Here is a 25,123-nt window from a genome sequence, read left to right on the forward strand (position 1 = left end):
TTTGCTCAACTTGTCACATCGTCCATCGGGCGCATTTGCATGATGAGCTAGTAAACTGTAACATGTCATAAAGAGATAAAAATGTAAATATGTGAAAGAAAAAAAATGCAGCGAAGCAGGTCCGCAGGCACAGATACCTTGTCCTTGTGCAGCAGCGCCTGGCAGATGATGTCCTCACAGATGGATGCTGATGGAGCCAAACAGTGCAGCCTGCAGAACAGTTCCACACAGGAAATGTGCTGCTCTCGCCTCTCCGTGTCCAGCTGACTCCACAGCACCCGAGACACCCTCTGAGTAAAAACGAGCAAAAAGAATCCAAAAATACATGATAATAAGAAAAAAGAAGAAATCACAAATCAAAAAGACCAAATTCATCTCAAACGTGCTGATGATATGGTGATTAGACTGAATTTCATTCAAAGATTCCATGAGGGTAGCTCCTTGAATTATCTGTTGATTACAGATAGTTAGCACAGTTTTGTATTTTGTAATGAGTTCAAGTTATATCTGTTTCAGTTTTATTTTTAGTCTTAATTCTTATTGTACGGAAGACATATGTCAGAGGCAAATCCGTACGAGTATATACATTTAAAAACCACGTAATTGTTTTGAAAGCAGTTGACCCTCAGTCTTGTACACATTCAAAGCCTCAATAAACACATCCATCAGTGCATCATCGGGCAAGCAGTAATTATGCAGTGTGATAGAAATTAATACATTTCTGTGATACTGCTGAGATCCATGACGGTGAATTGCCTCACAGTTTAAAAAAAAAAAGGAGGTTGATAAGAACCTGGCTTAGAGAAACAGAGCACAGAAAACTCAAGTACCTGGGACTCTAACATAAGAAAGAAATACAGCCTGCAGTGTTGACAAGTAATGAAAACAGAAATGGACTGGCATTCATACTGAACCTTTCTAGTCACTCAGCTTTAGACTACAAGCTACCCATACATTCACACAGTGCTTTATTATATGCACTTCTACCTCACATCCATAGCTAGTTTGACTCAATGACCTAATAGCCTAACAAGCATGTCTTTGGACTGCAAGAGGACGCCAGCATACACAGGAAACCCACACAGGCACAGGAAAAGCTCTTGCTGACTAAAGTACTTGCACCTAGAAGCTTCTTGCTACATTACTGACCCTGCAACATCACTCTGTACTGGGCAGTCTGGCTACTGGCTTGCATTTAGGCAGCTTAGAAACAAATGAACACGTGTAATTTATTATTAGTTTATCCAATTATCTCATTCAAATCCAGCAGATTTCTTGAAGGCAGTTTATTCTCTTAACTCTAAGTTTTCCTTCACATTTCCTCGTCTTACCACAGCTGCCCTTACAGAGATTTTGGTAGCTAATAATAAACACTTTGCATCAACTTGAAAGATGTTGGTGTAGCTTAAAAACACATGCAAATTAATAAAATAATAATAATCATTATTATTAATTAATTCAATCTTATCTTACTAAATCTTACATTGTTTTATTTGACTCACGGCATGGATTTGGAATACATTTCATTACTTTTGCGATTTTATTTATTTATAAATTTGCCTTTTTAATTGTTTAATAATACTTTTACTGCTGAGGATCTTTCATCTGTTTCTCTACTGTCTTATAATGTAAATCAGCCCATTTACACCAAGTTAGAACAAGATTCGAATGAATGAAAACCTAACCTGATAGAAGTCGGTGCCCTCCTCTATGGTGCGTAGCAGGGCAGGGTAGATGGGTGGCACAGTGACCATCTGCAGCCGCCCACTCAGTGGGTTAGACTCAGAGCTCTGGTAGCGTCTCTGCTTGTCCTGAATAACCAGTGTTAAGGATTGGGAGTGGTTGATCAGTTCCAGTAGGGAAGCCACTGCAGTGTGCTGGATGTTGTAGTCTCTGGACAGGCAGCACAGCGTCATTAAGGACCTCAGCCACACTGGGAGGCTGTCCACTTGATAACCTGATGAAAAAGAAGAGTTGTTAGTCACTTATCCCTCTTTGCAGGATAACTGACAGCGGTATTAACACACACATCTATGCGCTGACCTGTGTGACCAAACATATCTGTGTGGAAAGCTAGAGTCTCCTCTTCACTTAGGTAAATGGGGAAGGTAGTGCACTCCAGCAGAAGGTGGCAGGTGGCGATGAAGGCCTGTCGACAGGCCTCAGAGATCTCTGCCTTGCCGCGGGGCATATAACCAGCTGACCAGTCCAGGTGCCCCGAATGCCTGTGATCCCTTTTCTTCTCAGCAGAGGCTGCTGAGACCCGGGTGTCAGAAGAGGAACGGGATTTACGTTTATTTGGCGTGAACAGCTCCGTCAGTTTGTCTTTGATTTCACGCCCACCCACATTCACCATCAAAGACTTCTGATCTACAGAGGAAGCACGTAGGTCAGGATGAGGCTCTTCAATTGGTCCCCTGACATCCTCCACTTGCACCAACAAGTATCTGCGAATATTTAGAAATCACAGTTAATAAAAGCGGCCCATGATGATCATTTAGACTACAACCGGCTCAGATGTTCACCTTGTGGTTATGAAGGCCAGGATGTCCTGCAGACACTGGGCCATGGTGTCTATACTGCCCCCCCTTCTCCACACTCCTTCGCCTTCTTTGAAAACTCCATTCTCCTCAGTCCCCATCGTGACCCCTGGTGGCAGGTGCTGCTCTGAGGGTGAGGCGCTGATGCCTAATCCGCTGTCCTCAGACCTGAGTGTTGGGAAAGCACTGTTTGCTGTCTCTGCCTCAACGCCTCCATCTCTGTTTATCTCTTCATCCTCGTGATTCCCGTCGGCCTGACCGGGGGAGCCGCTTTTCTCTCCTTCATTCTCTTTATCCTAGACAGAGTATAACTGACATGATGAGGTACAGTCAAACTTCACACGGTGTAATTTTTAAAGAGACACATCTTGGATGCCAAACCTGAGTCTCTGCGCATTCCTCTTTCAGTGACTGTAACTCCGTCTCCTCTGCCTGCGCCCCTGCCTCAACATCCATGTAAGCCACAGGCATCTGGATCTTACTGAGGACTTTGAAGCATGCGCGCAGTCCCTGTGTGACGTCTTCCAGGCAAACAGCATCAATGTGACTGCACAGGGTTCGCAGCATGGTGCCCAGCATCTCAGGAAGATAATGTGACTGGATGTCTGCATGGAGCTCCTGTTGCAAAGAAGAAGCATGATGATTGTGCTGTTTATGAATGGGTGTATGCGCGAGACTGACTTGCGATTGCTTTTTCTGTGACTTTCTGGCAAATAATCCAATCAGTTCTAAAATACCGACTGGCTGATGCTGACTCTGATCTAAAATGCAGATCACATCTCCCTGAGCTGTTGACGACAGCCTTCACAGAGATAGATAAGCAATGATGTGCAGATGTTTGTGACATTTACCAGAGGAAGAACATCAAGCAGGAAAATGATGAGGCTGGACATCTCTGAGACGGAGGGAGCGGGATGACTGCGGTCCTGTTCAGGAGGCGTTGGTGGGTCATCCTTGTTGCTAGAGTAGAGCGAGAAACGACGATCCTTGTAAGGTGATGTTTGACAGCAAACAAGAAATCTTCACATACACGCTGCATATAATCTTGGCACTAGTTATTTGTTTGACTCAGCCTTTAGCTTTTTAGAATTTCCCATGCAAGAATTCGGTGTCATCCTCGTACCCGAGAGAGGCGCAGAAGCGTCGAGTCATGTACTCCCAGAGATATTCGCTGTTCATGGAACTCACGAGCATGTTCACCGTCTTTATGATTTCTGATGCATTCTTATTCTCTTTTATCTTACTGTGGAGGGAAAACACAAGAAAGCATGTTTTTGGATTCATCTCGGCGTTTGAAGTTTTGTCACATGCTCTTTAATCAGCAGTGAACATGCAGTTCATGTGTTTTACCATTTACTGCTCTTACCTAGCTAGCTGGTTGCCTGAGAGTCCTGAGCTGGTGATGGTTTCCTCTCCCAGCATTTCTCGACAGTAGCTGTAAAAAGCTCGGACCACCTCCAACAACACACGGCTCAAGACAGGCGGACCTGAGGAGAAATATGACTATTATCAAATAAGTGGTTGATAAAGTAATTCAGACTTTTGACGTTTTTGTGTACTGCACACATGCTGCTTACCTATCTCCGGTTTATCGAGCAGGCTGATAATGATGCGAAAGGGCCTGAGGTAACTAGTCACATTTTCCGGGTCACTATTCACATCCTTCTGTTTGAGGATGTTAATCAGAGCCTGAAGTCAGAGACATAAACAAATGAGACTTAGAGAAACATGTGACAAACATCTATTGATGCACACTTTAAACAAGTGTACCTCACCTGTTCAAGTCATGTGAGAAAACGCAGACGCTTAACCGATGCATACCATTCTTTGATGAAGAGCACACATTTTATTGCTACTTAGTGAGAGGTTTGAACAACATATGACCTGCAAATCAAGTCATGTCAGAGATACACCGCAGTATCTCTTACTCTTATTCTGTAACCCCTCGTTTCACTATATCTCGTTTTCATTTTCAATGAGATATGAACTGATCTTTTTCATTTGAAATTGAATAAGTTACACTGCTTAATATTCTCAGTATCCTCCTTTAGTTCCATTCCTCTTGAGAACACATGGGATGCAGTGAAAGATGCGACAAATGTGTAAATGCTATTTTTACTTCTAAGTATTCACCGTCTCACAAACCACAAACCACAGCATGAGCAGATGTCCCACTTAGCTTCAATATTTAATGCAAAATAATCTTAAAATGCATAACCAGAAAAACACAAAAAGGCCACTACAATGCAATCCTACTTGTCAGACTAAGAAAACGGTCTGTTTAGATGATGGACTCCTGCCTTCCTTTCAGTGGTGAAAACTCCAACACAGTTTCAGTCTCAGTTGTAACACTGACCTCAGCTGAAGTTTAGTACTGTAGTAGTCTGTTGCTTCGGGAAAGAGGTCTGGTGATCAATCTACTGTCACAGAACCTTAAGTGCTTGCTAATTTTTTTTTTATGATGAATCATATTTTTTTTATTTAAGTATTATTATTATTATTCACATTGTTAATTAATATCATTAATTTGTTCCAATGGAAGATAAAAATAAGCACAGGCAAGTACATGTACATGAATGTGCAAAAGTCTTGAGTCAGCCCCATTTCTTGATATTTTGCTTTGACTGTAAAAGCAATTCCCAAGAACTGCTTAAAACAGTGATGAAAAAACAAACAAACTGCCTTTCAAGCTCATTGTACACAGTCAATTTTTGTCCTTTATATTTTACTATATTTCCATGTATGGTTGCACATGCTTCAATAAATAACTGCACCCACTTCTCATTTTCCTACCAAAATATAAAGAAGTGAGGGGTGGCTCGTGACTTTATTAGTACTATACATCAGGCTAAGGGGAAATCACACCGAGTGAGACCTTCAACACATGCAAAAAACAACTTTGCTCCAAGTTTCACTACAGGAATCTCTGCGGTGTACCAGCAGAAGCAATTTGAAACTACTAAATCTCCATAAAACAGTCAACCAGCCACTCGTACTCATTTTTACTTCACTCTCATGAGCAACTTCTTCTCATTTATGGTCATTTTACAGTTTTGGTAAATACACTACACATCTGCTTTAATGCAGTTAGTTAAACAGAAGTTATGTGGAGGACTGACTCCATAAAAAACTGTTTAACACAAGATCTAACAGGCCAGTCAGTGATGGTTAGATGTAATTTGTGATATGGTTGAAACATCCACATCACCTGTTTCTTTTTGTTTACCCCCAACCTTTAGGTTAAGAAAACCAGCTACTTGATTCAGAAACATATACTTGATGTTTAAACTAAAAAGCAAACATGCATACAATATGTTTTTGTGTATTCTTGATGTTTTTTCTCTGCCTATTTGCTATTAAATACATTAGCTACCTTCACAAGGAAATCCCTGGAGTAGGTGCTGAAGTAAAATGCCGTATGCTCCTCCATGGTGGTGGAGAGCTCGGGATGTGGAGCCACCATTCCTCCTTTTATATCCGTCCCTGGAAACGACACGCATATATAGATGAGAAGTGTAAGTGAACCAGACAATTTTGCCAAACGGTGGTACGTATGAATTTTCACTCTGGTATATTCTGATGACAAGGACCTAGAAGCCAGGCGTAGAGGCGTCTGTTGAGGGACATGTCTCTTCTGAGCAGCGTGAGTGAGGCTGCAGAGACGACTGTGATCATGTCTTCAAAGCTCAAAGCAATGGTGGGCTCTGCTGGGTTCTAGCCAACAACAGGAAGATGCACAGTTAGCCGAGTAACAACAAAAAAAGTCCTAATACTATAACAGTATTACCATAAACATGATACATGTGTTTTGGTATAGTCCGTCTTTGATTTGAGAGTCTGAAAAGTTGAAAGGGTGCAATTCACACTGCCGCCCCCCACTGCCCAACCCCAAATCGAATATATTTGTTTTTGCCTTACATTTGTGTTGATCATGAAAACATTCATTGATTGCAATGCTTGAAATTTTCAGCCAATGCTGGATCATGAGCACAAAGAGTATCATGTTTTACAGTTTAACTCAATTATTTCAACTTAATTATTTGTTAGGAAAAATAAAGCACTAAAATGCCAACATCCGATGGACTTTTTCCACAAGTGAACGGAGAATGAATACGACACAGACGCGTGCTTGCTGTGTTTAGATAACTGGATTAACTGACCGTCTCACCAGACTGTTAAGCACCGGTGCACAAAATGCTGTGATAATGAATAGAAACAAGACTGGTTATAAACAAATTGTTTTCTTTGGACATAAAACTGGAAACGGGTCTTAGATTAGGATAATAAATGCACTTAGTTTGCTTAGTGTTAAAGATATAAAGTAAAAAAACAAAAGAAAACACAAGGAGTGCCTACCAGGCATGTTGCAAATGGGAAAAAGTAGAGCAGGATTTCAAGTGTGTTCCTCTGCACCAAGGCATTTGAATCTTGCAGAGATAGACAAAGTGACTTCACCTGTAAACAGAAAGAAGTTCAGACATTCGATAGCATGAATTGTAAAAAACAAAAGGGAAGAAAAGTGACATGAATTGTTCCCATAAGTAAGGATTTCATGTGCAGAGGCACTCACCACTACGCGCTGATCGTAGCCTAGCATGTACGCTTGTTGGCTCAGTGAGGCCATTCGGTCAAAATGTGTGACTATAAAGACGGAGGCAGGCAGCCGCACCATAGGGGTGACCAGCATGCTCCCCCACAGGGCACCATAGAAGACCTGCTGACCCACGAGCAGTGACAACTTGACCAGCAGAGCATCGGTCCTTAACAGCAGAAGGGCACAAAGTGGAGATGACTCAGTGACACGCACAAAGCAACACGCACATTTATAAATCTATATTTCTACATTGCCGTCAGTGATGTCACGTCAGTGTTGTTGTCAGTGCTGACCAATGATATCCACTGACTGAGTATAGAAAGAATGATTAGTCAGGACACGGTCCTGTGGAGCCCAGTGACTCACAACATAATTTTCACTTGTGAAACTTTTGCCGCACGTTAAGTCCTGAATAATTTTTGACTGTTTTTCCTGTCTACATCCAGTGCTGTGTACATTAGTGCAAAACAAACAATAAAAAAGGCATTTATGGTTAGACTAAAGCTGAAATGTTGACAATGCATGTCTGAGTGAGCAAACAGAAAAACGGTAAAGTGAGGACTCGCTCTACTGCATTAGGTCAGCTGAGAAGCAAACGTGTTATGAAGGCATGCATAAACAGCAAACTTGAATGACTTAATTTTTATACACCACTTTCAGCATTCCTGCCATTTTTGGATCAGTACCTAAAGATTTATTTATTTGTTTTTCATGACCCGTGCTGGATTTGGTCCACTGTATCGGGACGGTGACCACGTTCAGCCTGAATCTCACGTTGCAGAAAAGGAGAGGGTCACAGGTATCCATATAAAATTGTGAGTGGTTAGTGATGATTGTGTTGGTGCGGCCAGAAAACTGAACAGGATGCAGGATGGATGAATTGCAAATTTGTTCCTAAAGAGGGATCAGACTGGAACTTCCAGGCAGTGATCCAAATGTAGCAGGAGCGCTGGGAGCGGTGATCAGCTGCACATGGAGGCAAATTTCTAAGGAACAACAACCAAACTTAAATCATATACGGGGTTCTTTTTCATTTTTTTCAAAACTGTATAATTGTAAAATATTTGATAGCATCTCATAAATAATACCAGAATTATACTAAAGCCCCTCCCTTATTCACAGGGCTCGCCACGGCGGCCAGATCTGGATGGCTTGTTTGTTAGATGCATGCTGTTCCATTTTAAAAGCAAAATGTGTAGCACAACAAACACCAAGAAAAACCCTGAAAATGCAAATGTCTTTGTTTCTTCAGAGGTGCAAAGAGATGTCTTGCATTTCTACTTTCATCTTGGGATTTGGTGAACTTGTAGGTACTAACAGCATACGTGGAATTCAGTCATAATAAACTGGCTTTTTATGCTACGTACCTGTCGTAGACCTCCAGTCCTTCCTCCAGGCCTGGTAGGAGACCTGTTATGAAAGCCTGAAGACTGGGCAGCAAAGCCTTCTGCAGAGGGAGATAGTAACGCTCATACAGCGTCAGCAGGACGGGCTTTACTGCCATGGCTGCGTGGGCCAAAAGTGGGAACAATCCTGAACTAAAAAGCACAAAAACACACAGGCTCAAGTAAACTTATGAACTCTTTGTTTTTCTTTAAGCATCAAAGGTTTGGTTTTTCTACCTGTAAATGAACAGATCCTTGGCTAGCCATTTTGTTCCAATGATTTTGAAAATGACCTCATAGGTCTCCAGAGCCTTGAGGTGTACACCGCTGGGCAGGGCCGGGTGTAAACACTGAGCCAGACGCTTCCCTATGATCAGCCTCTTGGGCAGGAGGGAGTATCGCAGATTAGTCTGTAGGGCCTGTTTCAAATGCAGAGAAAATAATAAGAAAACTCTTTAGATGACGGCGAAAAACCGTTAAGAGGAAATGTGAGAACCTGTCAAAACACGACGACTAAACTAAACCCCCCCACAGATTACACTTCAGTGCTTAAAGTCATTTACAGTTTTAAATCAATCAGGTAAATTTCTCCCTCGCATTCCAACTGTTCGACATCGGCACACACAGACACTCCAAAGTCAACATCTTGCTGTACTGAAAAAAAGGACAGTGGCTCATTTATTACTAGTTATAAAGCTGTTAAATACATAGGGAGAGTTTTTATGTGGGAAATGAGAACTAATGCATAACTATAGGGAACTGAAAGACAGGCAACAGCGGTGAACCAAAAATGTCAACACCAGGAAGACATGGAAAAAAAGAGCTAAAAGCATGTCATCTCTGCACATTCAGACTGTACCTTATTGAGCTTTCCCAGGGATGAGATGAGATCTGCCCACTCACTCGAAGACTCGAAGTTTCGCAGCGCTTTCTCGATGACTGCCGCATAGCTACGATAACGGTAGTCATTCTGAAGTTCCAACTCCTCAGGATCCATGATACTTTAGTCTGATCCCAGCATCATCAGCATAATATCTCTGGTAAAAATGGCAAATGAGAGTTTTTGAGGGAAAAAACTCAAAAAACAAAAAAACAGTAGCAGCATAAATGTGTGTGAAACCTGCTGGATGTCCTCAGCCTCTGAGGCTTGTTTATTCCAAATAAAATTATCCAATTAGCTCTGTTCACTGACATACACGAGCTCTGAGGCAAAGGAGACAAATGCCCTCATTCATGACTGCTCGGTGTTTGGCTGTCTGACCTGTCTCTCAGTCTGAGGAGGAGGACTCTTTCTAACACGAACTGTGCAGCCCTGCGAGCACAGCCGCAGAAAAACAAGCAAAGAGCTGAGCTTAAAAACACACAAAGAGATACACTTTGCATCTCTCTTGTCTACAGGAAAATTTAGAACAGCATTAATTGATTTTTGGGCCTCTGGGAAGCAAAAAAAAATAATTTAAAAACAATTTAAAGAAATGGGGCAACATTGCAGCTCGCTTAGCTTTTAGGTTCAGCAGAGAAAACTTGCTAGCAAACAGTGGCCTGCAGACACAAAGGAAGATTAAGATTTTTTTTTTTTTTAAAGAGTTTGATTTTGGACCACCGGTTGAATAAATGCACTGAAACCGTGTTTCAGTTTCCACCAACTTTTGAGGGAAATGTCTGGCCCTTAAGTTGATTAATGCTCCACCGGTAAAGCCCAGTTATTACCTGCTTTGTTTTTGCGGTAAAGACAGTTGCTTGTGAATACGTGTGCATATTATGTATTCAAATATAGCTAAACAAAGGAATGGGTGGGGGAGCAGGAAGGCAGGATTAGAGAAGCACGGGCATCTGGACTCCCTGTGGCTGATCTAAGAGGGCTTTACCACTGTAAACACCGTCCCGAGCACATGCTCAGGACGACAGTTCATTCACGGGGAAAATCACATGCCATTTGGCAAATTTATAACCTACAAAAATTTAGGAATTGATTGAAAGAATTCAAATCTAATAAAAGACAAAATGTTAAAGCCTACCAATACAACTCTGCCTAGGACACCAGTGAAAAATAGACAAACCCAGCTCTAGACTGAGTGAGGATGTGAAAGAGTTGAGGTTATTTCATGTCCAGAGGAGGCGGTGATCAACTGAGACCTTGCTTTTTCATATCGTCCTGACAACGAGCCTACTCATTTATGTCCTATGTAATTGACGTTTGATTTTGGTCTATATCTTTTGACTTATTTGAGCCACCCTACTAAGTCCTGATGTACTAAATAGAGGACACTCTGGGCTTTCCATTGATATCTCGTGTGTTTGGGTGGCTTCTTTTAGCTCCAAAGAGGAAGGAAATCACAGAAAATGTTCAATGGGAAGATTCCCCTTTCCTCGGTTCTCAGGAGGATATGGGCATATTATATTTTGGCTTTTCTTCACGTCATTGTGATCAGTGAAGTGTTTTACACGTTGTTGGACAAAAGAGTCTTCACTTTGTTAGGCTATTAAATAAACCCACTGCCCCATATTTACATTTAATTTCTGAAAATAAAGAATAAAAACTTTTTAAAGGCTCTTCTTTGAACATTTAGCAAATTTAAAAAGAAAAAAGTACACACAACAGACAAAACAGAAAAACACAGGCCTCTCCACAAAGCTGTGTAGGCTAACTGGCTGGTAGATTTGAAAAATGAGTAAACATTATCCTACATATACAATTATTGGTGTCATCCTTAAGTTTTGGCCTTCCAAAGAAAAAAAAAAACCTGGTTGGTGATTTTTACAATTAGCTTAATAAAGCTAAAAATGCATTTCTTTTTTAAACAGCAAAAAACAAACAAAACCCAAATTTTTCAATTGAACCTTTTTTGGTCTCTTTAAAAATACTCTTGGATGAAACTGGTGAATTCATCTATCCATCCATGCTCCTCATCTTATCCAATTCAGGGTTGCACGGTGGGGAATCACCATCTTTTCCAAGATGCCGCATGAGAAACTGGGTGTATGAGCTCACCTTATCAGTGTGGCCCTCCACAATAGTCCCAGTTTCTCATGAAGCCCCTTCGCAAAATTGGTCCTGATAGATCACCACTCAGCCACAGGGCTAACACAGAGACAGACAACCATTCTGTTGTCCATATTCACATCTGTAGCTAATTTAGAGTCATCAGTTAGCCTAACATAAGAGTGTTTGGACTGTGGAGGGAGAACATGCAAACACAAACCAGCGTCTACATGTTATTGTGTACTGTAATTTGGGAACAGTGACAAAAATATGTGGAATGGAGTATTAAAAAGACTGAAGTCACTGCAGCCATTTTCTGCGCTTCTCGTCTGAGCTTTTTGTGGTCTTCAATGTTTGTTTGTTTTTTAAACTCTTCCTCTTCTATGTGAACCTTGCTGTCACTCCGTTTCCTGTTCAAACTTTTCAAATAACTGTAATTCGACCTGTTCATTAGATCATCTTGGTGGAATGGAATTCAGGAATGCACTGTCCTTGCGCATTCCCACAATTCCCTCCCTCTGCATGGCTAAAACATTATGCAAAGTGCCCCCAGCATAGAATCTTACATTAGTCGAATGTCATGCAAAAAGTGGTGACACGCTTTAAATACATAAAGTGTCCTGCAGTGGTGCCAGGTTTGCTAAATGACCCCAGACATCGTCATTTCTGTAGTGCGGATTCTTACTGCTGGTCATAAAAGCATCATTGTGCACATCTGTGACTAGAAAATACAGGCCGATCATGTATTAATCTAAAAAAAAAAAAAAAAGGTCACATCTTCTTTTTGTGTGTGTGTGTGTTTTAACTGTAATGTGCATTGAATATTAAAGAAGAGCCGGTTCAAAAATACCCAGAGCATCCATGCACGGGTGTGTATGTGTGATCAATGACACGTGCATGTGACACATGTTAGCTCTGTTCACAAAGAGTTTTCTTGACCTACGGACCAGCACCACAGCAACTATGAGGTTAGACAGTCTTTCATCAAGGCTTACTTGCAAAACCAGCACTGTTTGTAAAATCCAGGCTTTCCTCCCTGTCATGGGTGGATTGGACTGCTGATATGTTTCAAAGTGGGGGGTTTTCTCCCCACTAACAGAACTTATATACAAGGGTTTCAATTAGAAGACAAATAACTCTAAACACTTTGACCAGTTTAACGTGTTTTTAGTCATACGTCTGCCTGCAAATACTCTGAGTGTGTGTCTGTGTGCATGTGTGTGTGTAGCGACTGGGGGGGAAAAAAGCATTCTGGAGAATTACAAGTGACAGCTTGATAACCAAATTGTGCAGGCCGGGCAGAACAAAGTTTAAATTCTCACTTCCTCATTGTAAGTATCGGCAAAAACAGCAAGTGTGATAAACCCGTGCATTTCTACAGAAACAGGAGTGTGTGTGCTTTGAGGGTGGACGCACGCTCCAAGGCACACAACAAGCCCCGTCAGCTGACTAACACCACCAACACGGCCACAGCAGGCTTTAACGTGACGGTGCTGGCGCATAGGATGATGATGAAAGAGGCTGTGGATGCAGCATGAAATGTGGCCAAATAACAGTTGGCTGCAGCAGCCTTTAGCCTGTAAGTACACTGTAGCATTAGAGCCTACAGATTATGTAACAGCACGACTTCAGACCAAAACCTGCATGATACTATCACTACCTTACAGGCTAGGAAATATATTAAAGAGTAGTCAGACACGTTTTTTCCCCATAGGTAAGCAGATAAAAATCCTAAAAATAGAATTTTCCTATTTTTTCCTAACGTCACAGGAAAATCACATTTGTTTTCTTTGGTTAGGGTTTCTTTGGTTATAATAATAAAGCGCATAGTGTTAAAGCAAAGAACCCCGCCGCAAACAAAATCAGCTAGCTACGTGGTGCATGAATGACTCACCGACAGAAAAAGCAGCACGAGATGCGCGGGGCCACGCTCGCTTCACAGCACTCAGACACGAGCGGCAGACAGTCCGGTCCTGATGGTGCATCCTCCAGGCAAAAGCCGCTCACAGGAAAAAAAAAAGGATGTGTGTGTGAAAACAACCATACCCGGAGCACCAGGGCTGACTCTGGCAACTGGGCGGGGATCTCCTATAGCTGATCAGCTGATCCAGCACCAGACGCTCACTTCCTCACAGAGAAGAAGAAAGGGTGGGAGCCGGGAAAGTGTAGTCGGTAAATGTAAATATTCGCCTTCTTGGTGCCTTAAAGAAAAGTCGATACACTACAAAATGTGTGCTAAAAGAAGCATAAACTAAACACTTTGTGCAGTTGTGAAATTGAGATGTAGACGGTAATGAAATGTCATCACTCCCCCTCTGCTTTGGTATGTTCCAGGATGTGCAGTGTTTACAAACCTCTCACCTCGCCGTCAGAGATCTGACCACGGGGTGCGTTCGGTTAGGCCGCATTGCTAATGAAGGTTCCTTAAATGAGTGAAGTAACCCGGAAGTATCTGCGTGGCGGGGCTTATTTATTAGCTTCAGAGATTTACGCAAAAGGGAGAGTTCGTTTTTAAAAGCAGGATTTAGCATATTGGCATTTATGACTGTAATATTTTGTTATAATAATGAGATTGTTAGCTAAAAACTCACTATTTTTGTCCTTAAGAATTACTCCAATTTGAATATTTTGAAAAGACCAAAATTCAATATTTCTAGACCGGACAATATGAGGTCATGGAGAGATTTCCATAAATTTTGGACAGTCACACGCCCATAAAACATGCGCTCTGTTGCTTTGTTGTTTTACAAATATAACAGTTGTCTGACACAAATTTAAACCTGTTTAATTCAAGTATATCTCCATTTTCATCCATTATATGTGTCGCAGACCAAATTTGTTTTGTCATCCATTCTTCCACAAACATAGATTTCCCTCGATTCAATATCACCCTATTATTCCACAATGGAACATTGTGGGCACTAAAGTTATGTTTAAACATTAATTTCCAATTTAACAAAACTTGTTGATGAAATTTGGAGAGTTTTATGGGCAGTTTAGAAATTTCAAAATCACATACTAATAGAAATTGGATATCCCCAACTTTGTTGAAAATAAGATGGTATCAAGAACCAGATCTCATCATTTTTTTAAGAAAGATCAGAGCCAATTAATCTTTAACACGCCAGTCATTTTTTCACAATCGATTGCTTTTAAACCCCCCTCTTCATAATCTTTTATCAAGTCCCTGTTACTGATTAAGTGATGTTTATTTTTCCATATGAAATTAAAATTCACCTTATTGATGTCTTTTACAATCCTTGGTGAGATGACTAGGGAATAAGCTGGATAGATTAATCAGGACAAAGATTCAACCTTGGTTAACATTGTCCTTCTGAACAACGTTAAATCTCTCTGTAGCCAATGGTTCAAAGGTTTTTTTTGCATTTGTCAATTGTGTTCTGAATATTCTTTTTTTCACTATCAGCCATGCATTTAGTTAACCAAATTCCAAGATATTTGATCTCATTTTTGACAGGTGTATCATACAAAGAAGAGTGAGAACAAGTATGGATACTCATGAGTTCACATTTGTCCAGGTTCAGGCGTAGTCCAGAAGCATCAGAAAAGATCTTTATTGTATCAATAATACCAATGGAATTTGTTCTTTATTTTTTAGAAAGTTTGTTGTATCATTGGCAAGCTGACTTATAATTAATTTGTGGTTATTTATGTCTAATCCTTTGATGTTTGAATTTATGACAGTAATAGCAAGGAATTCAATGGCTACAATGAATAAAAGAGGCGAGATGCTGCAGCCCCGCCTGATGCCTCTTTCCACCCTGAACCTGGGACATGTGCCTTGAAAGGGAAACACAACTATTATAATATCAGTGTATAACATAGTCATCATATCCAGAAATGCATCTCCAAACCCAAAATGTTTAAATGTCTTAATAATAAAAGTCCTTCAAATACAAACAAACACGCCTAGTAGCAACTATCACAACCACCAGATTCACAAGACATGCTATTTTTAAGCATCACGTTTCGCGCAATTTACAGTAAATTGCATGTTTCATACTGTAATAAATTACAGTTGCACAGTTCATTTGAATATTCTCCTCTTGCAAGAAAAACACATAGAACTAAATAATCCACAAGTCCAGCAACAAAAATATCCCTGTCCACAACTTTCAGTCACACAACTGACACAGTGCCCCTTTATTAAATCCAGTGTTTTTAACAATAAACAAAAAACCCCACGCGCCTTCTCCTTTAACATTCCAAACTTTGTAGTAAACGCTTTTTTTGGACTGTTCCTAGTTTACATAAGTGACATAAAACAGGAGGGCAAGAACATGTTGTGGTGAACTGAGATGTGCGTTTTGTAGTCCAATTTCTGCACATTGTAGTTTCAACAGGAAGAACATCATTCACACTCTTTTTTCTAACTCCTTATCTTTTCTCCTACCTGCCGAACATAATTAGTAAAAGGAAACAGGAGATAGTTTCATTCATGTTGGAACGTGTTCCCAGATAGTACAAATACATTATTAATAGTAAGATTACTGCAAATTAAGCATTCTAAAACACATGAGTACTGTAAACAACAAAAAAATATTTTATTTCTTATACACAGAATACTCTGGAGCAGGCACAACGTTGGTGCTTACTTTCCACACAGTACATTCATTATCCTAGTTTTACAGAAGAGATTTTGTTTACTAACTTTCCATAAATATATTCACCAAATTAGCTGGTAATTCATCAAGAAGACACAACATGCACCACCATCTGTTCAGATATGGTGCTACTGTACTGGATGCAACGGGGTCAGTGCAAGATATGTTGGACACTTTGTGTTTTTTTGTGTTATATCCTGGAAAAAACAAAACAAACGAAGATGCTGATATCAGAGTATCTCAGACAGCCCAGTAATACAGTATACAGATCAGATCCAGGTTCTAATGATTACTGTCGTGAGTTCGTAAGTAGTGCTTTTCTTTTCTGTTTTTGCATCTTTTCTGTAAGCACTGCTTTCTATGTTATGTTTTGATTGTTTCAAATTCAGTGTTGTGCAAAGGACATTTTCATGTTGAAATGTAGTGAAAGCTGATAAAAGCTGAGCTATTTTACAAATAGAAAAAAATATTAAAATAAAAGTTCCCTGCTAGGGACTTTTATTTTATTATTATGAACTGTCACAAACACCAATATACAGTGGCTTGCAAAAGTATTCGGCCCCCTTGAACTTTCCACATTTTGTCACATTACAGCCACAAACATGAATCAATTTTATTGGAATTCCACATGAAAGACCAATACAAAGTGGTGTAAACGTGAGAAGTGGAACGAAAATCATACATGATTCCAAACATTTTTTACAAATAAATAACTGCAAAGTGGGTTTTGCGTAATTATTCAGCCCCCTTTGGTCTGAGTGCAGTCAGTTGCCCATAGACATTGCCTGATGAGTGCTAATGAATAAATAGAGTGCACCTGTGTGTGATCTAATGTCAGTACAAATACAGCTGCTCTGTGAGGCCTCAGAGGTTGTCTAAGAGAATATTGGGAGCAATGACACCATGAAGTCCAAAGAACACACCAGACAGGTCAGGGATAAAGTTAATGAGAAATTTAAAGCAGGCTTAGGCTACAAAAAGATTTCCCAAGCCTTGAACATCCTACGGAGCACTGTTCAAGAAATGGAAGGAGTATGGCACAACTGTAAACCTACCAAGACAAGGCCGTCCACCTAAACTCACAGGCCGAACAAGGAGAGCGCTGATCAGACATGCAGCCAAGAGGCCCATGGTGACTCTGAACGAGCTGCAGAGATCCACAGCTCAGGTGGGGGAATCTGTCCATAGGACAACTATTAGTCGTGCACTGCACAAAGTTGGCCTTTATGGAAGAGTGGCAAGAAGAAAGCCATTGTTAACAGCAAACCATAAGAAGTCCTGTTTGCAGTTTTCCACAAGCCATGTGGGGGACACAGCAAACATGTGGAAGAAGGTGCTCTGGTCAGATGAGACCAACATGGAACTTTTTGGCCAAAATACAAAACGCTATGTGTGGCAGAAAACTAACACTGCACATCACTCTGAACACACCATCCCCACTGTCAAATATGATGGTGGCAGCATCAGGCTCTGGGGGTGCTTCTCTTCAGCAGGGACAGGGAAGCTGGTCAGAGTTGATGGGAAGATGGATGGAGCCAAATACAGGGCAATCTTGGAAGAAAACCTCTTGGAGTCTGCAAAAGACTTGAGACTGGGGCGGAGGTTCACCTTCCAGCAGGACAACGACCCTAAACATAAAGCCAGAGCAACAATGGAACGGTTTAAAACAAAACATATCCATGTGTTAGAATGGCCCAGTCAAAGTCCAGATCTAAATCCAATCTGTGGCAAGATCTGAAAACTGCTGTTCACAAACGCTGTCCATCTAATCTGACTGAGCTGGAGCTGTTTTGCAAAGAAGAATGGGCAAGAATGTCAGTCTCTAGATGTGCAAAGCTGGTAGAGACAGACCCTAAAAGACTGGCAGCTATAATTGCAGCAAAAGGTGGTTCTACAAAGTATTGACTCAGGGGGCTGAATAATTACGCACACCCCACAGTTATTTATTTGTCAAAAATGTTTGGAATCATGTATGATTTTCGTTCCACTTCTCACGTGTACACCACTTTGTGTTGGTCTTTCACATGTAATTCCAATAAAATTGATTCATGTTTGTGGCTGTAATGTGACAAAATGTGGAAAAGTTCAAGGGGGCTGAATACTTTTGCAAGTCACTGTATATCCAGCTACATTATTACCTTGCTTTTAATTTATAACAGTAAATATAACTAATGTTATATTCCATGTAGGTGCCATGACCCTGACATAGGCTCTTTTCACAGAAAACATTTTGATCTCTTACAGCAGAAGCAGAACAGGCGTCTGTATAATGAATGGTGGCTGAAGCTGTGATTTAAGGGTTTTGTTATTGCATGCAGGCTCACTGTCACTCTGACGTGCCCTTTTATAAGACATGACATTGTAGTTACTGGTAATATGCTGATATATCAATTTTTAGAAGTTATAGTTTTTCAAATGCCTGTTCCAAACCACAAAATCAAACTATATATTTTCATAAACAAGCAATCTGAGGTTTCTGAGTGTCATCTTAAACGTGACTTTCACTTGCCAAGGTACGTGTCAAGCATTATTATTATTATTGTTATTATTGTTGCTTTAATGTCATTTGAAAAAGTTTTTCCAGATAAGAGGAGTAGGCTATAACTTACAATCCAATATTATTTCAACACAGACTGAGTTATATCTCCACACTACACATGAATCTGCGCTAGCCTCTCAGACCAAATTTAAGACCTTTCTATGTTCATTTTATAGCTGTTAGATCAAGACAACCCCCCCATCTTACTGGACAAATGCACCAATTCATAAAATTGAAGTATTATATATTGCATAATAAGTCTTAACTGCGACTTGTGCAGTTATATAATGGCACTGCTTTTGCAGATGCTTCCACGCATTGAAACCTGCGAAATCGAGTTTACGTCTGTAGATGGAGCTCTTGTAACTGTAGATATCTTCTTTTTTAAACTCCCGCTAATCCAGCTGTCACCTTACTTAAAGACCATGACAATGCTTCAAGCAGAAGTACAAGTGAAGCATTTTAAATACTACAGTTTCCTCATATTAGAAAATTGAAACATGAGACATACAACATGAGTGTGACATAGTGCAGCGTGTGGTGCTTGTCTATCTCTGACGTCCCAAGTTTTTAACAAAAGCTACAAAAATCTTGTACTTTCACAGAAAGACAAGAGTTTGGATTATTCTAATCAGGGTTTTTAAATATGTGTGAGCCGCTGTAATCGGGCACAGTTGTAATGAGAATGCCTTCTTGTGCACTTAAGAGTGGTTCAAGTTTGAAGAAATTCAATGTATTTATAAAACTAAAAATGTTAGCAGCCCCATTAGTTATACCTCCATGTGTCACAATTTGGTAGGCAGATGTTTCACAAAAAGTCAGTTGCTTTGTCATTTTTGTGCAATTTTTTCTTCCGTTTTGGCCATTTGCTATTTGTTTGATAGACTCCTTTTTGGCTGTCTTATCTGTACAGGAAATCTGATGTGTTTTAAGTTCAGTTGAGATTACACAAACATGTCTCCAGGCTACTTACAAAAGAATGTGACTTTCATTGAATCAAATAAGTTAGGCTTCATACAGTGCTTCATGTACTCTCTGTCCTAAACTTCACATATGTGATTACAGTCCAGAGCCTGAAAGTGGCTGTCTTATTTGACAAACATCTACACATCTCATACAGGACAACAGATTTTCTCTGATGTCACATGGCAGGAGATGACTTGTAAGTCCATTGGGCAACATCTGATAAGAATCCAGGCCTGAACGCGTCTACACGCATGCAGTAAAACCTCAACTTTAACTATGTGGCCTGATGTGTGTGAAAGTTCAAGGATGTAATCATCACCGTGTAGACTTTATTCTTTCTCATGTAAACGTTAAATAAAATACATTTAAAGCAGATACACTTCTATCATTTCTTACAGGTTTTGGGGATATATTTTTTCAGTAATATCCCTCACGATGTAGAAAAGAAGAAGTTTTACACTATTTGAAATAATAATGATAATTTAAATGTGCTTATTTTTGCCAAAAAAATGTTGTTACATTGTATTGCTTAGGCAAGGTCTGGAGGATGAACACAGAAGGCGTAGAGGTGGTGAAGTTTAAACACCTGGGGTGATTTGTGACAGAAAGATGTCAGCAAGAGTTTAAAGATGGTATAAGACCATCTTATTTTCATTGGGAGTGACTGGGAAGGATTAGAGATGAGAACATCAGAGGTACAGCTCAGGATGGGTTAGGAGATATGCAGAGGAGGAATAGTGGATACGCTGTGTGAAGGATGTTGAAGATGGAGCTGCCAGGCAAGAAGAAAAGAAGAAGAGCACAAGATTCATGGATATGGGGGAGGACATGCTTGATGTGACAGAGGAGGATGCTGGGAAAGAGTGAAATGGAGGTAAATGATCCGCTGTGGCAAGCCCTAAAGAGCGCAGCTGAAAGAAGAAGAAGACACAGATTCTTCCTTCTAATACAGCGAGCTATAAATAGATGCATGCTGACCATTCTTTGCTTCAGATGGTTCACAGTTTACACTGATGCTGGGACACAGAATAAAATAGTTTTTATGGTTTTTCAAATATGACACCCACAATTTCCTCTTGTCATTTGTGATCGTGGTTGCCTCATGACGAAAAATTATATATAAATATATTTTCAGTTTAAAGTTAGTTGAAATAAAGCATATCTTATCATCACAATTACTTGTACAGTGTGTCTGAATAAGAGGAACATCATGTAAATCGGAAATCGGAAGCTCCTTTTTTCATGTTATGTGAATACCAGTGAGTGGCATGTTATCAATAATCACTAGATTTGGAGACTATGTCTAATAATAGAAAAGATTTATATGGGTCGAGTGAGAAATTCCAGTATTGGGAAGTGCTTGCTCACCGTGCCCCAAAAATGGATCAGTGAGTGATAAACATCTTATTTGCTTTGTACACACAGTTCATGCCAAGTCCTGAGAATTCGCCAGGCTATTTTTAACACAAAGATTTCTGAGGACGTTCAATTCAGGGGACCACGAGGGCTGTTTGGAAAGCTTCAGCAATGTTTCTTGAAGCTCCTTCTCATGGATTTTGAGTTTTGCATTTTGGGTCATTGTCCTGCTTTAGGATTCACCCTGCATTAAAAACATAGTATTTCCACCCCCATGCTTACTAGTGTTCATGATGCTACTATCAACAAATGCTGTTCCTTCTTTCTCTAAACATATCTTTCATGACTCTCAAAGAGCTCAATTTGAACTTTATCTGTCAACAGCACTTGTTTCCAAAACGACTCTGGCTCATTATTGTTGTGAACGCTTCAGACACTGACTTTTGCGAGGAGGCCGCAGAGAAAGTTTCCTTTCCTCCTCGACATACATCCCCATTGTGCAGCCTTCGCCAGCCCTCCTGAACATTCCTGCATTTGCTTTGCAGTCACTTGGGTAACTTTGTGTTGGCTTTCTGCTCAGTAGGCTTGCAGTTGTTCTTAGTCCTCTGAATCTCTTGTGGATCCCCTTAACTGGTAACTATTAATAACAGTTAACTTCATTTTAGATATCTAGTCAAGCCTAGAAACACCCACTGTAGAATAACAGGCCTACCAAGTTAATGAGGTTTTGTGTGTCTTACAAGTTTTGTGCACAAACCTTTGACTGCTCTTTAACTAATGAATTCATTAGTACTAATGCTACTGTAGTGTGGAAGCTTGAAGATCTCTGTTACTATGGACATAAATGCAGACGCATATTAAAGTTCATAATGAATACTTTCTAAACTGGACCATTTAGCTTTTGTAGTTCTGATGCTCTCTGAATGCTTCCAGGTTTTAAATTTGTGAGCCAAGTTAGCTAATTTAACTCAAACATGCTTTAAGACAAAAGCACGGATCCTATAGCTATGTTTACACTCTAAACACAAAAGTTGTGCTACAGTATTTATGATCAGACACAACAAAGTTGGACAAAGAGGAGGGGAAAGATTTGATTTATTCTTCTTGTTAGTCTTCTGCCTCTCTTTTCTTTTTCCTGTCTGTTTCCTGCCCTCACGTTCTGTTTCACTGATGACTGGTTTCTCATTAATACGCTGTTAAAATCTCACATACATTGTGTAATTTCATCTTAACTGATACTACATCTGCTATGGATGAACTATCCCAAATGGCACATTTCTGTGCTCCTTGGCCTCAAGGTGGCTCCACAACTACACAATAGATTTAAACAGAATAGAACACAATAGAAAAAAAAAACATAAAATAGAACTTTATTGTTTGTTTTTGTTGTGGTTTTTTTTTCAGAAAAGGACTGTTTATCAGCTCTTGGATTGCCAGCAAAAGAAAAAGTATCCAACAAAGTTACATAGTGAGGTGTGCAACATGATAGTAAACAGTGCAACGTGTGGTCCTTCCAGTACACCTGGCTTTCTTTGGGAGTCGACCAGTCTGGATATTTCTGAGAAAATGTTAGTCATTCTGATAGCAGACACGTCTCTGTGATCTTGACTAACTGAACTAACATTTTACACATACAATACTTCCACATACCACACCCAAGATACAGGTGCCTTCTGCAAAAGAGATCTGTGGTTTGTCTTTCTTAGAAGAATCCAAAGAAAGATATTATAAGAAAACCCTGAAAACAAACTTAGAAAGTACCAGCCTCAGTCAAATCAAATCGAATGACTTTTTATTGTCACATCACAGTGCTGAGTTCCTTACGATTACACTTTAACTCCTAAGTTAACATTTGTTAGGACTTTGACCGTGAATTAAAACAATACAGCAGCTGCTGAGATGAACAGCGTCAACCTTATTTATAGGCACCTGCCAGACGAAGGACTTTTCCTTGGATATTGTGTCCTACATTTCTCTTAATATGCAGGGTTGGTACTAACAACAAATTCGAGTGACCTAGACTACACGAGACACCAGAGGTTTTCCCAAAAATACCTTTTTGGGTTAATAAAGAAAGTATTCACAGCTGTAACGATCCAGCACAATCTCCCAAAGTCACCTGTTTACCGAATGCTTATTACTGGTGTGAACGTGAGTTATTCTGCACCCCAGTTCTCCCGCTAACATTTCCTCTATTTTGCTTGAACATTGAATGAGGTAGGGCAGCAATGCGTGGATAGAATGAACAACAATGTTAACGCACTGCAGTGTGAGTCATATCAAACCAGTTAGGCGGGATAGTTTTTGTTTTTTTAACAAGTTTTTAAAATGGCTGTTGGAAAATAGTGTACACATATACTTCTAACCTTCAGCACTAATCCAACAATACTAGGAAGTCAAACCTACAGTGCAGGAACAACCACTAAATAACTGGGACTGTAAAGTGTCTTGCTACTCTCCATCTGTAACGCCTGTCTTGTATAACAATATCTAGATAATTGCAATCTCATTTGGCTTTTAAATGTGGAAGGCTTGCAAAGTGAAGAGTGTATCTTCTTCTTTTGTCTGTGTGCACAGATGTGCTGTTAAGTGCAGTGAGCCTTTTCTGTGTTTGATCGATCTGCATGCTGACTTCAAGCTCTGCATCAAGTCTTATTCAAGTGAAACAAAATTGTCTTACTATTGCTAGGCTGAGGCTCCTTCTAATAGATGGCAAAAATAACAAACTAGTATTTATTTGTAGTCTATTTATAGTCATTTCTATATTAATTTCACATTAATTGATCTCAGGTTTAAGTAAAAATTGTAATCTATGATCGCATTGTCACTCTTTGTGATTTAAACTGCCACGACGAGAAGGACAAATGTTGTAAAATTACTACTGATATAGAATCTAAAAAAAGCACACAATAAAAATGTAACTACTGTTCATATAACAGACTACCCACTACATTGCACACCTACTGTTCTTTGACCTGAAAATGTGTTGAAATATAGTGATTAAAACATGCACTTTAATGGGCAACTGACCAGGCTGTTATTTTCGGGTTCAGCACTCATCCTAAGCAATTAAACCACTTCAAGGCATAAAAGCCTGTTTATAAATAACCTCACAACCAACAGGCCAGAACCAAAATTGTCAGTTTGTTTAATCCCCCCCCATTCGCAGCTGTTCAATCTAATTCCGATCAACACCACAGGTTTTATGACTGCGACGATGAAGCAATACAGAACGGCCGGTGTACACTGGAAACTCAAAGTCTTTTCAGATCTCTTGGGAGAGGCTTGTAAAGGATTACTCATTCAACACATGACACTGGGTTGCATTATTTTGGCATAAATAAATTAAAAAAATCATATTGGTATTTCAAACAAAAATGTTTTGGGACAGTTCGGAGGTGCTTTTCGTGGGAAAATGTAGATAAAGCAATTCAAAACAACAGAAAATAAAGGACACTAAAAGTGAAGAGAGGAAAAGAAAATCTAATATGTAGGTCAAAGGTTAAAGAATTGTAAGATCAAAGTGCAGACACTTTCACTGCTCTCTGAATAGATTTTAATGTTTCGAGTGGGGTGGATTAATAAAAAGGCTTATTTGAGTATACAAACTTCCAAAATTCTGTATTTATTGAAGTTCAAGCAAAGCATCGGCATCAGCTGCTGGTGGTGTAATGGTGTGGGGGATATTTTCTTGGCACACTTTAGGTCCCAAAGTAACAACTAAGCCTCATTTAAACACCACAGCCTATTTGAGTATTTTGAGAATGTCCATCCCTTTATGACCACATTGTACTCATCTTCTCATGTCCGCTCCCAACAGGAAATCACACCATATCACAAAGGTCAAATCATCTCATACCAGTTTTCTTGAACACGAAAATAAATGTTCTATATTCAAATAGCCTCCACAGTCACCAAATCCCAAACCAATGTGTTTCTAGCACCTTATATAATCCATGCCACACAGAAGAAAAGCAGTTCTGAAGCCAAAAAGGGGCTGAATGCAGTACTGGCAAGGAATACCTAATTAAGTAGAGGGCGGGTGTATTTATTCCACTATGTGATTTCTTCTAGGACGTTATAGAGATATGATGTAAAACGCAAATAATTTAGACAGGGATAAAAACAATAACAA

At 39.9% G+C, this 25,123-nt stretch overlaps 1 protein-coding gene across 3 annotated transcripts in view; it reads right to left on the reverse strand.

The window, feature by feature from the left end:
- The window catches only part of dop1b (DOP1 leucine zipper like protein B), a 36,331-nt gene that overhangs the window by 10,852 nt on the left and 356 nt on the right, over nt 1-25,123 (reverse strand). The window contains exons 1-17 of one of the 3 annotated variants that reach the window (XM_086265904.1): nt 13,397-13,881; nt 9,379-9,556; nt 8,757-8,938; nt 8,502-8,672; nt 7,111-7,300; nt 6,897-6,995; nt 6,131-6,254; nt 5,914-6,023; nt 4,118-4,229; nt 3,907-4,027; nt 3,664-3,783; nt 3,392-3,500; nt 2,922-3,158; nt 2,526-2,836; nt 2,044-2,447; nt 1,686-1,957; nt 138-290 (exon numbers count right to left, since the gene is read on the reverse strand). In XM_086265904.1, coding sequence (XP_086122030.1) covers nt 138-290; nt 1,686-1,957; nt 2,044-2,447; nt 2,526-2,836; nt 2,922-3,158; nt 3,392-3,500; nt 3,664-3,783; nt 3,907-4,027; nt 4,118-4,229; nt 5,914-6,023; nt 6,131-6,254; nt 6,897-6,995; nt 7,111-7,300; nt 8,502-8,672; nt 8,757-8,938; nt 9,379-9,516 — 2,853 coding nt within the window. In that variant the 5' untranslated portion in view covers nt 9,517-9,556; nt 13,397-13,881. Of the gene's footprint in view, nt 1-137; nt 291-1,685; nt 1,958-2,043; nt 2,448-2,525; nt 2,837-2,921; nt 3,159-3,391; nt 3,501-3,663; nt 3,784-3,906; nt 4,028-4,117; nt 4,230-5,913; nt 6,024-6,130; nt 6,255-6,896; nt 6,996-7,110; nt 7,301-8,501; nt 8,673-8,756; nt 8,939-9,378; nt 9,557-13,396; nt 13,882-25,123 lie in introns of those variants that run through there. The other 2 variants (XM_086265902.1, XM_086265903.1) reach the window with 2 other exon arrangements.

The sequence above is a fragment of the Aulonocara sp. 'chitande type north' Nkhata Bay genome, linkage group LG16 (assembly GCF_057382095.1).
Source record: "Aulonocara sp. 'chitande type north' Nkhata Bay isolate Kocher_YH1m ecotype deep benthic linkage group LG16, A_spYH_male_GT1.1, whole genome shotgun sequence".
Classification (NCBI taxonomy): domain Eukaryota; kingdom Metazoa; phylum Chordata; class Actinopteri; order Cichliformes; family Cichlidae; genus Aulonocara; species Aulonocara sp. 'chitande type north' Nkhata Bay.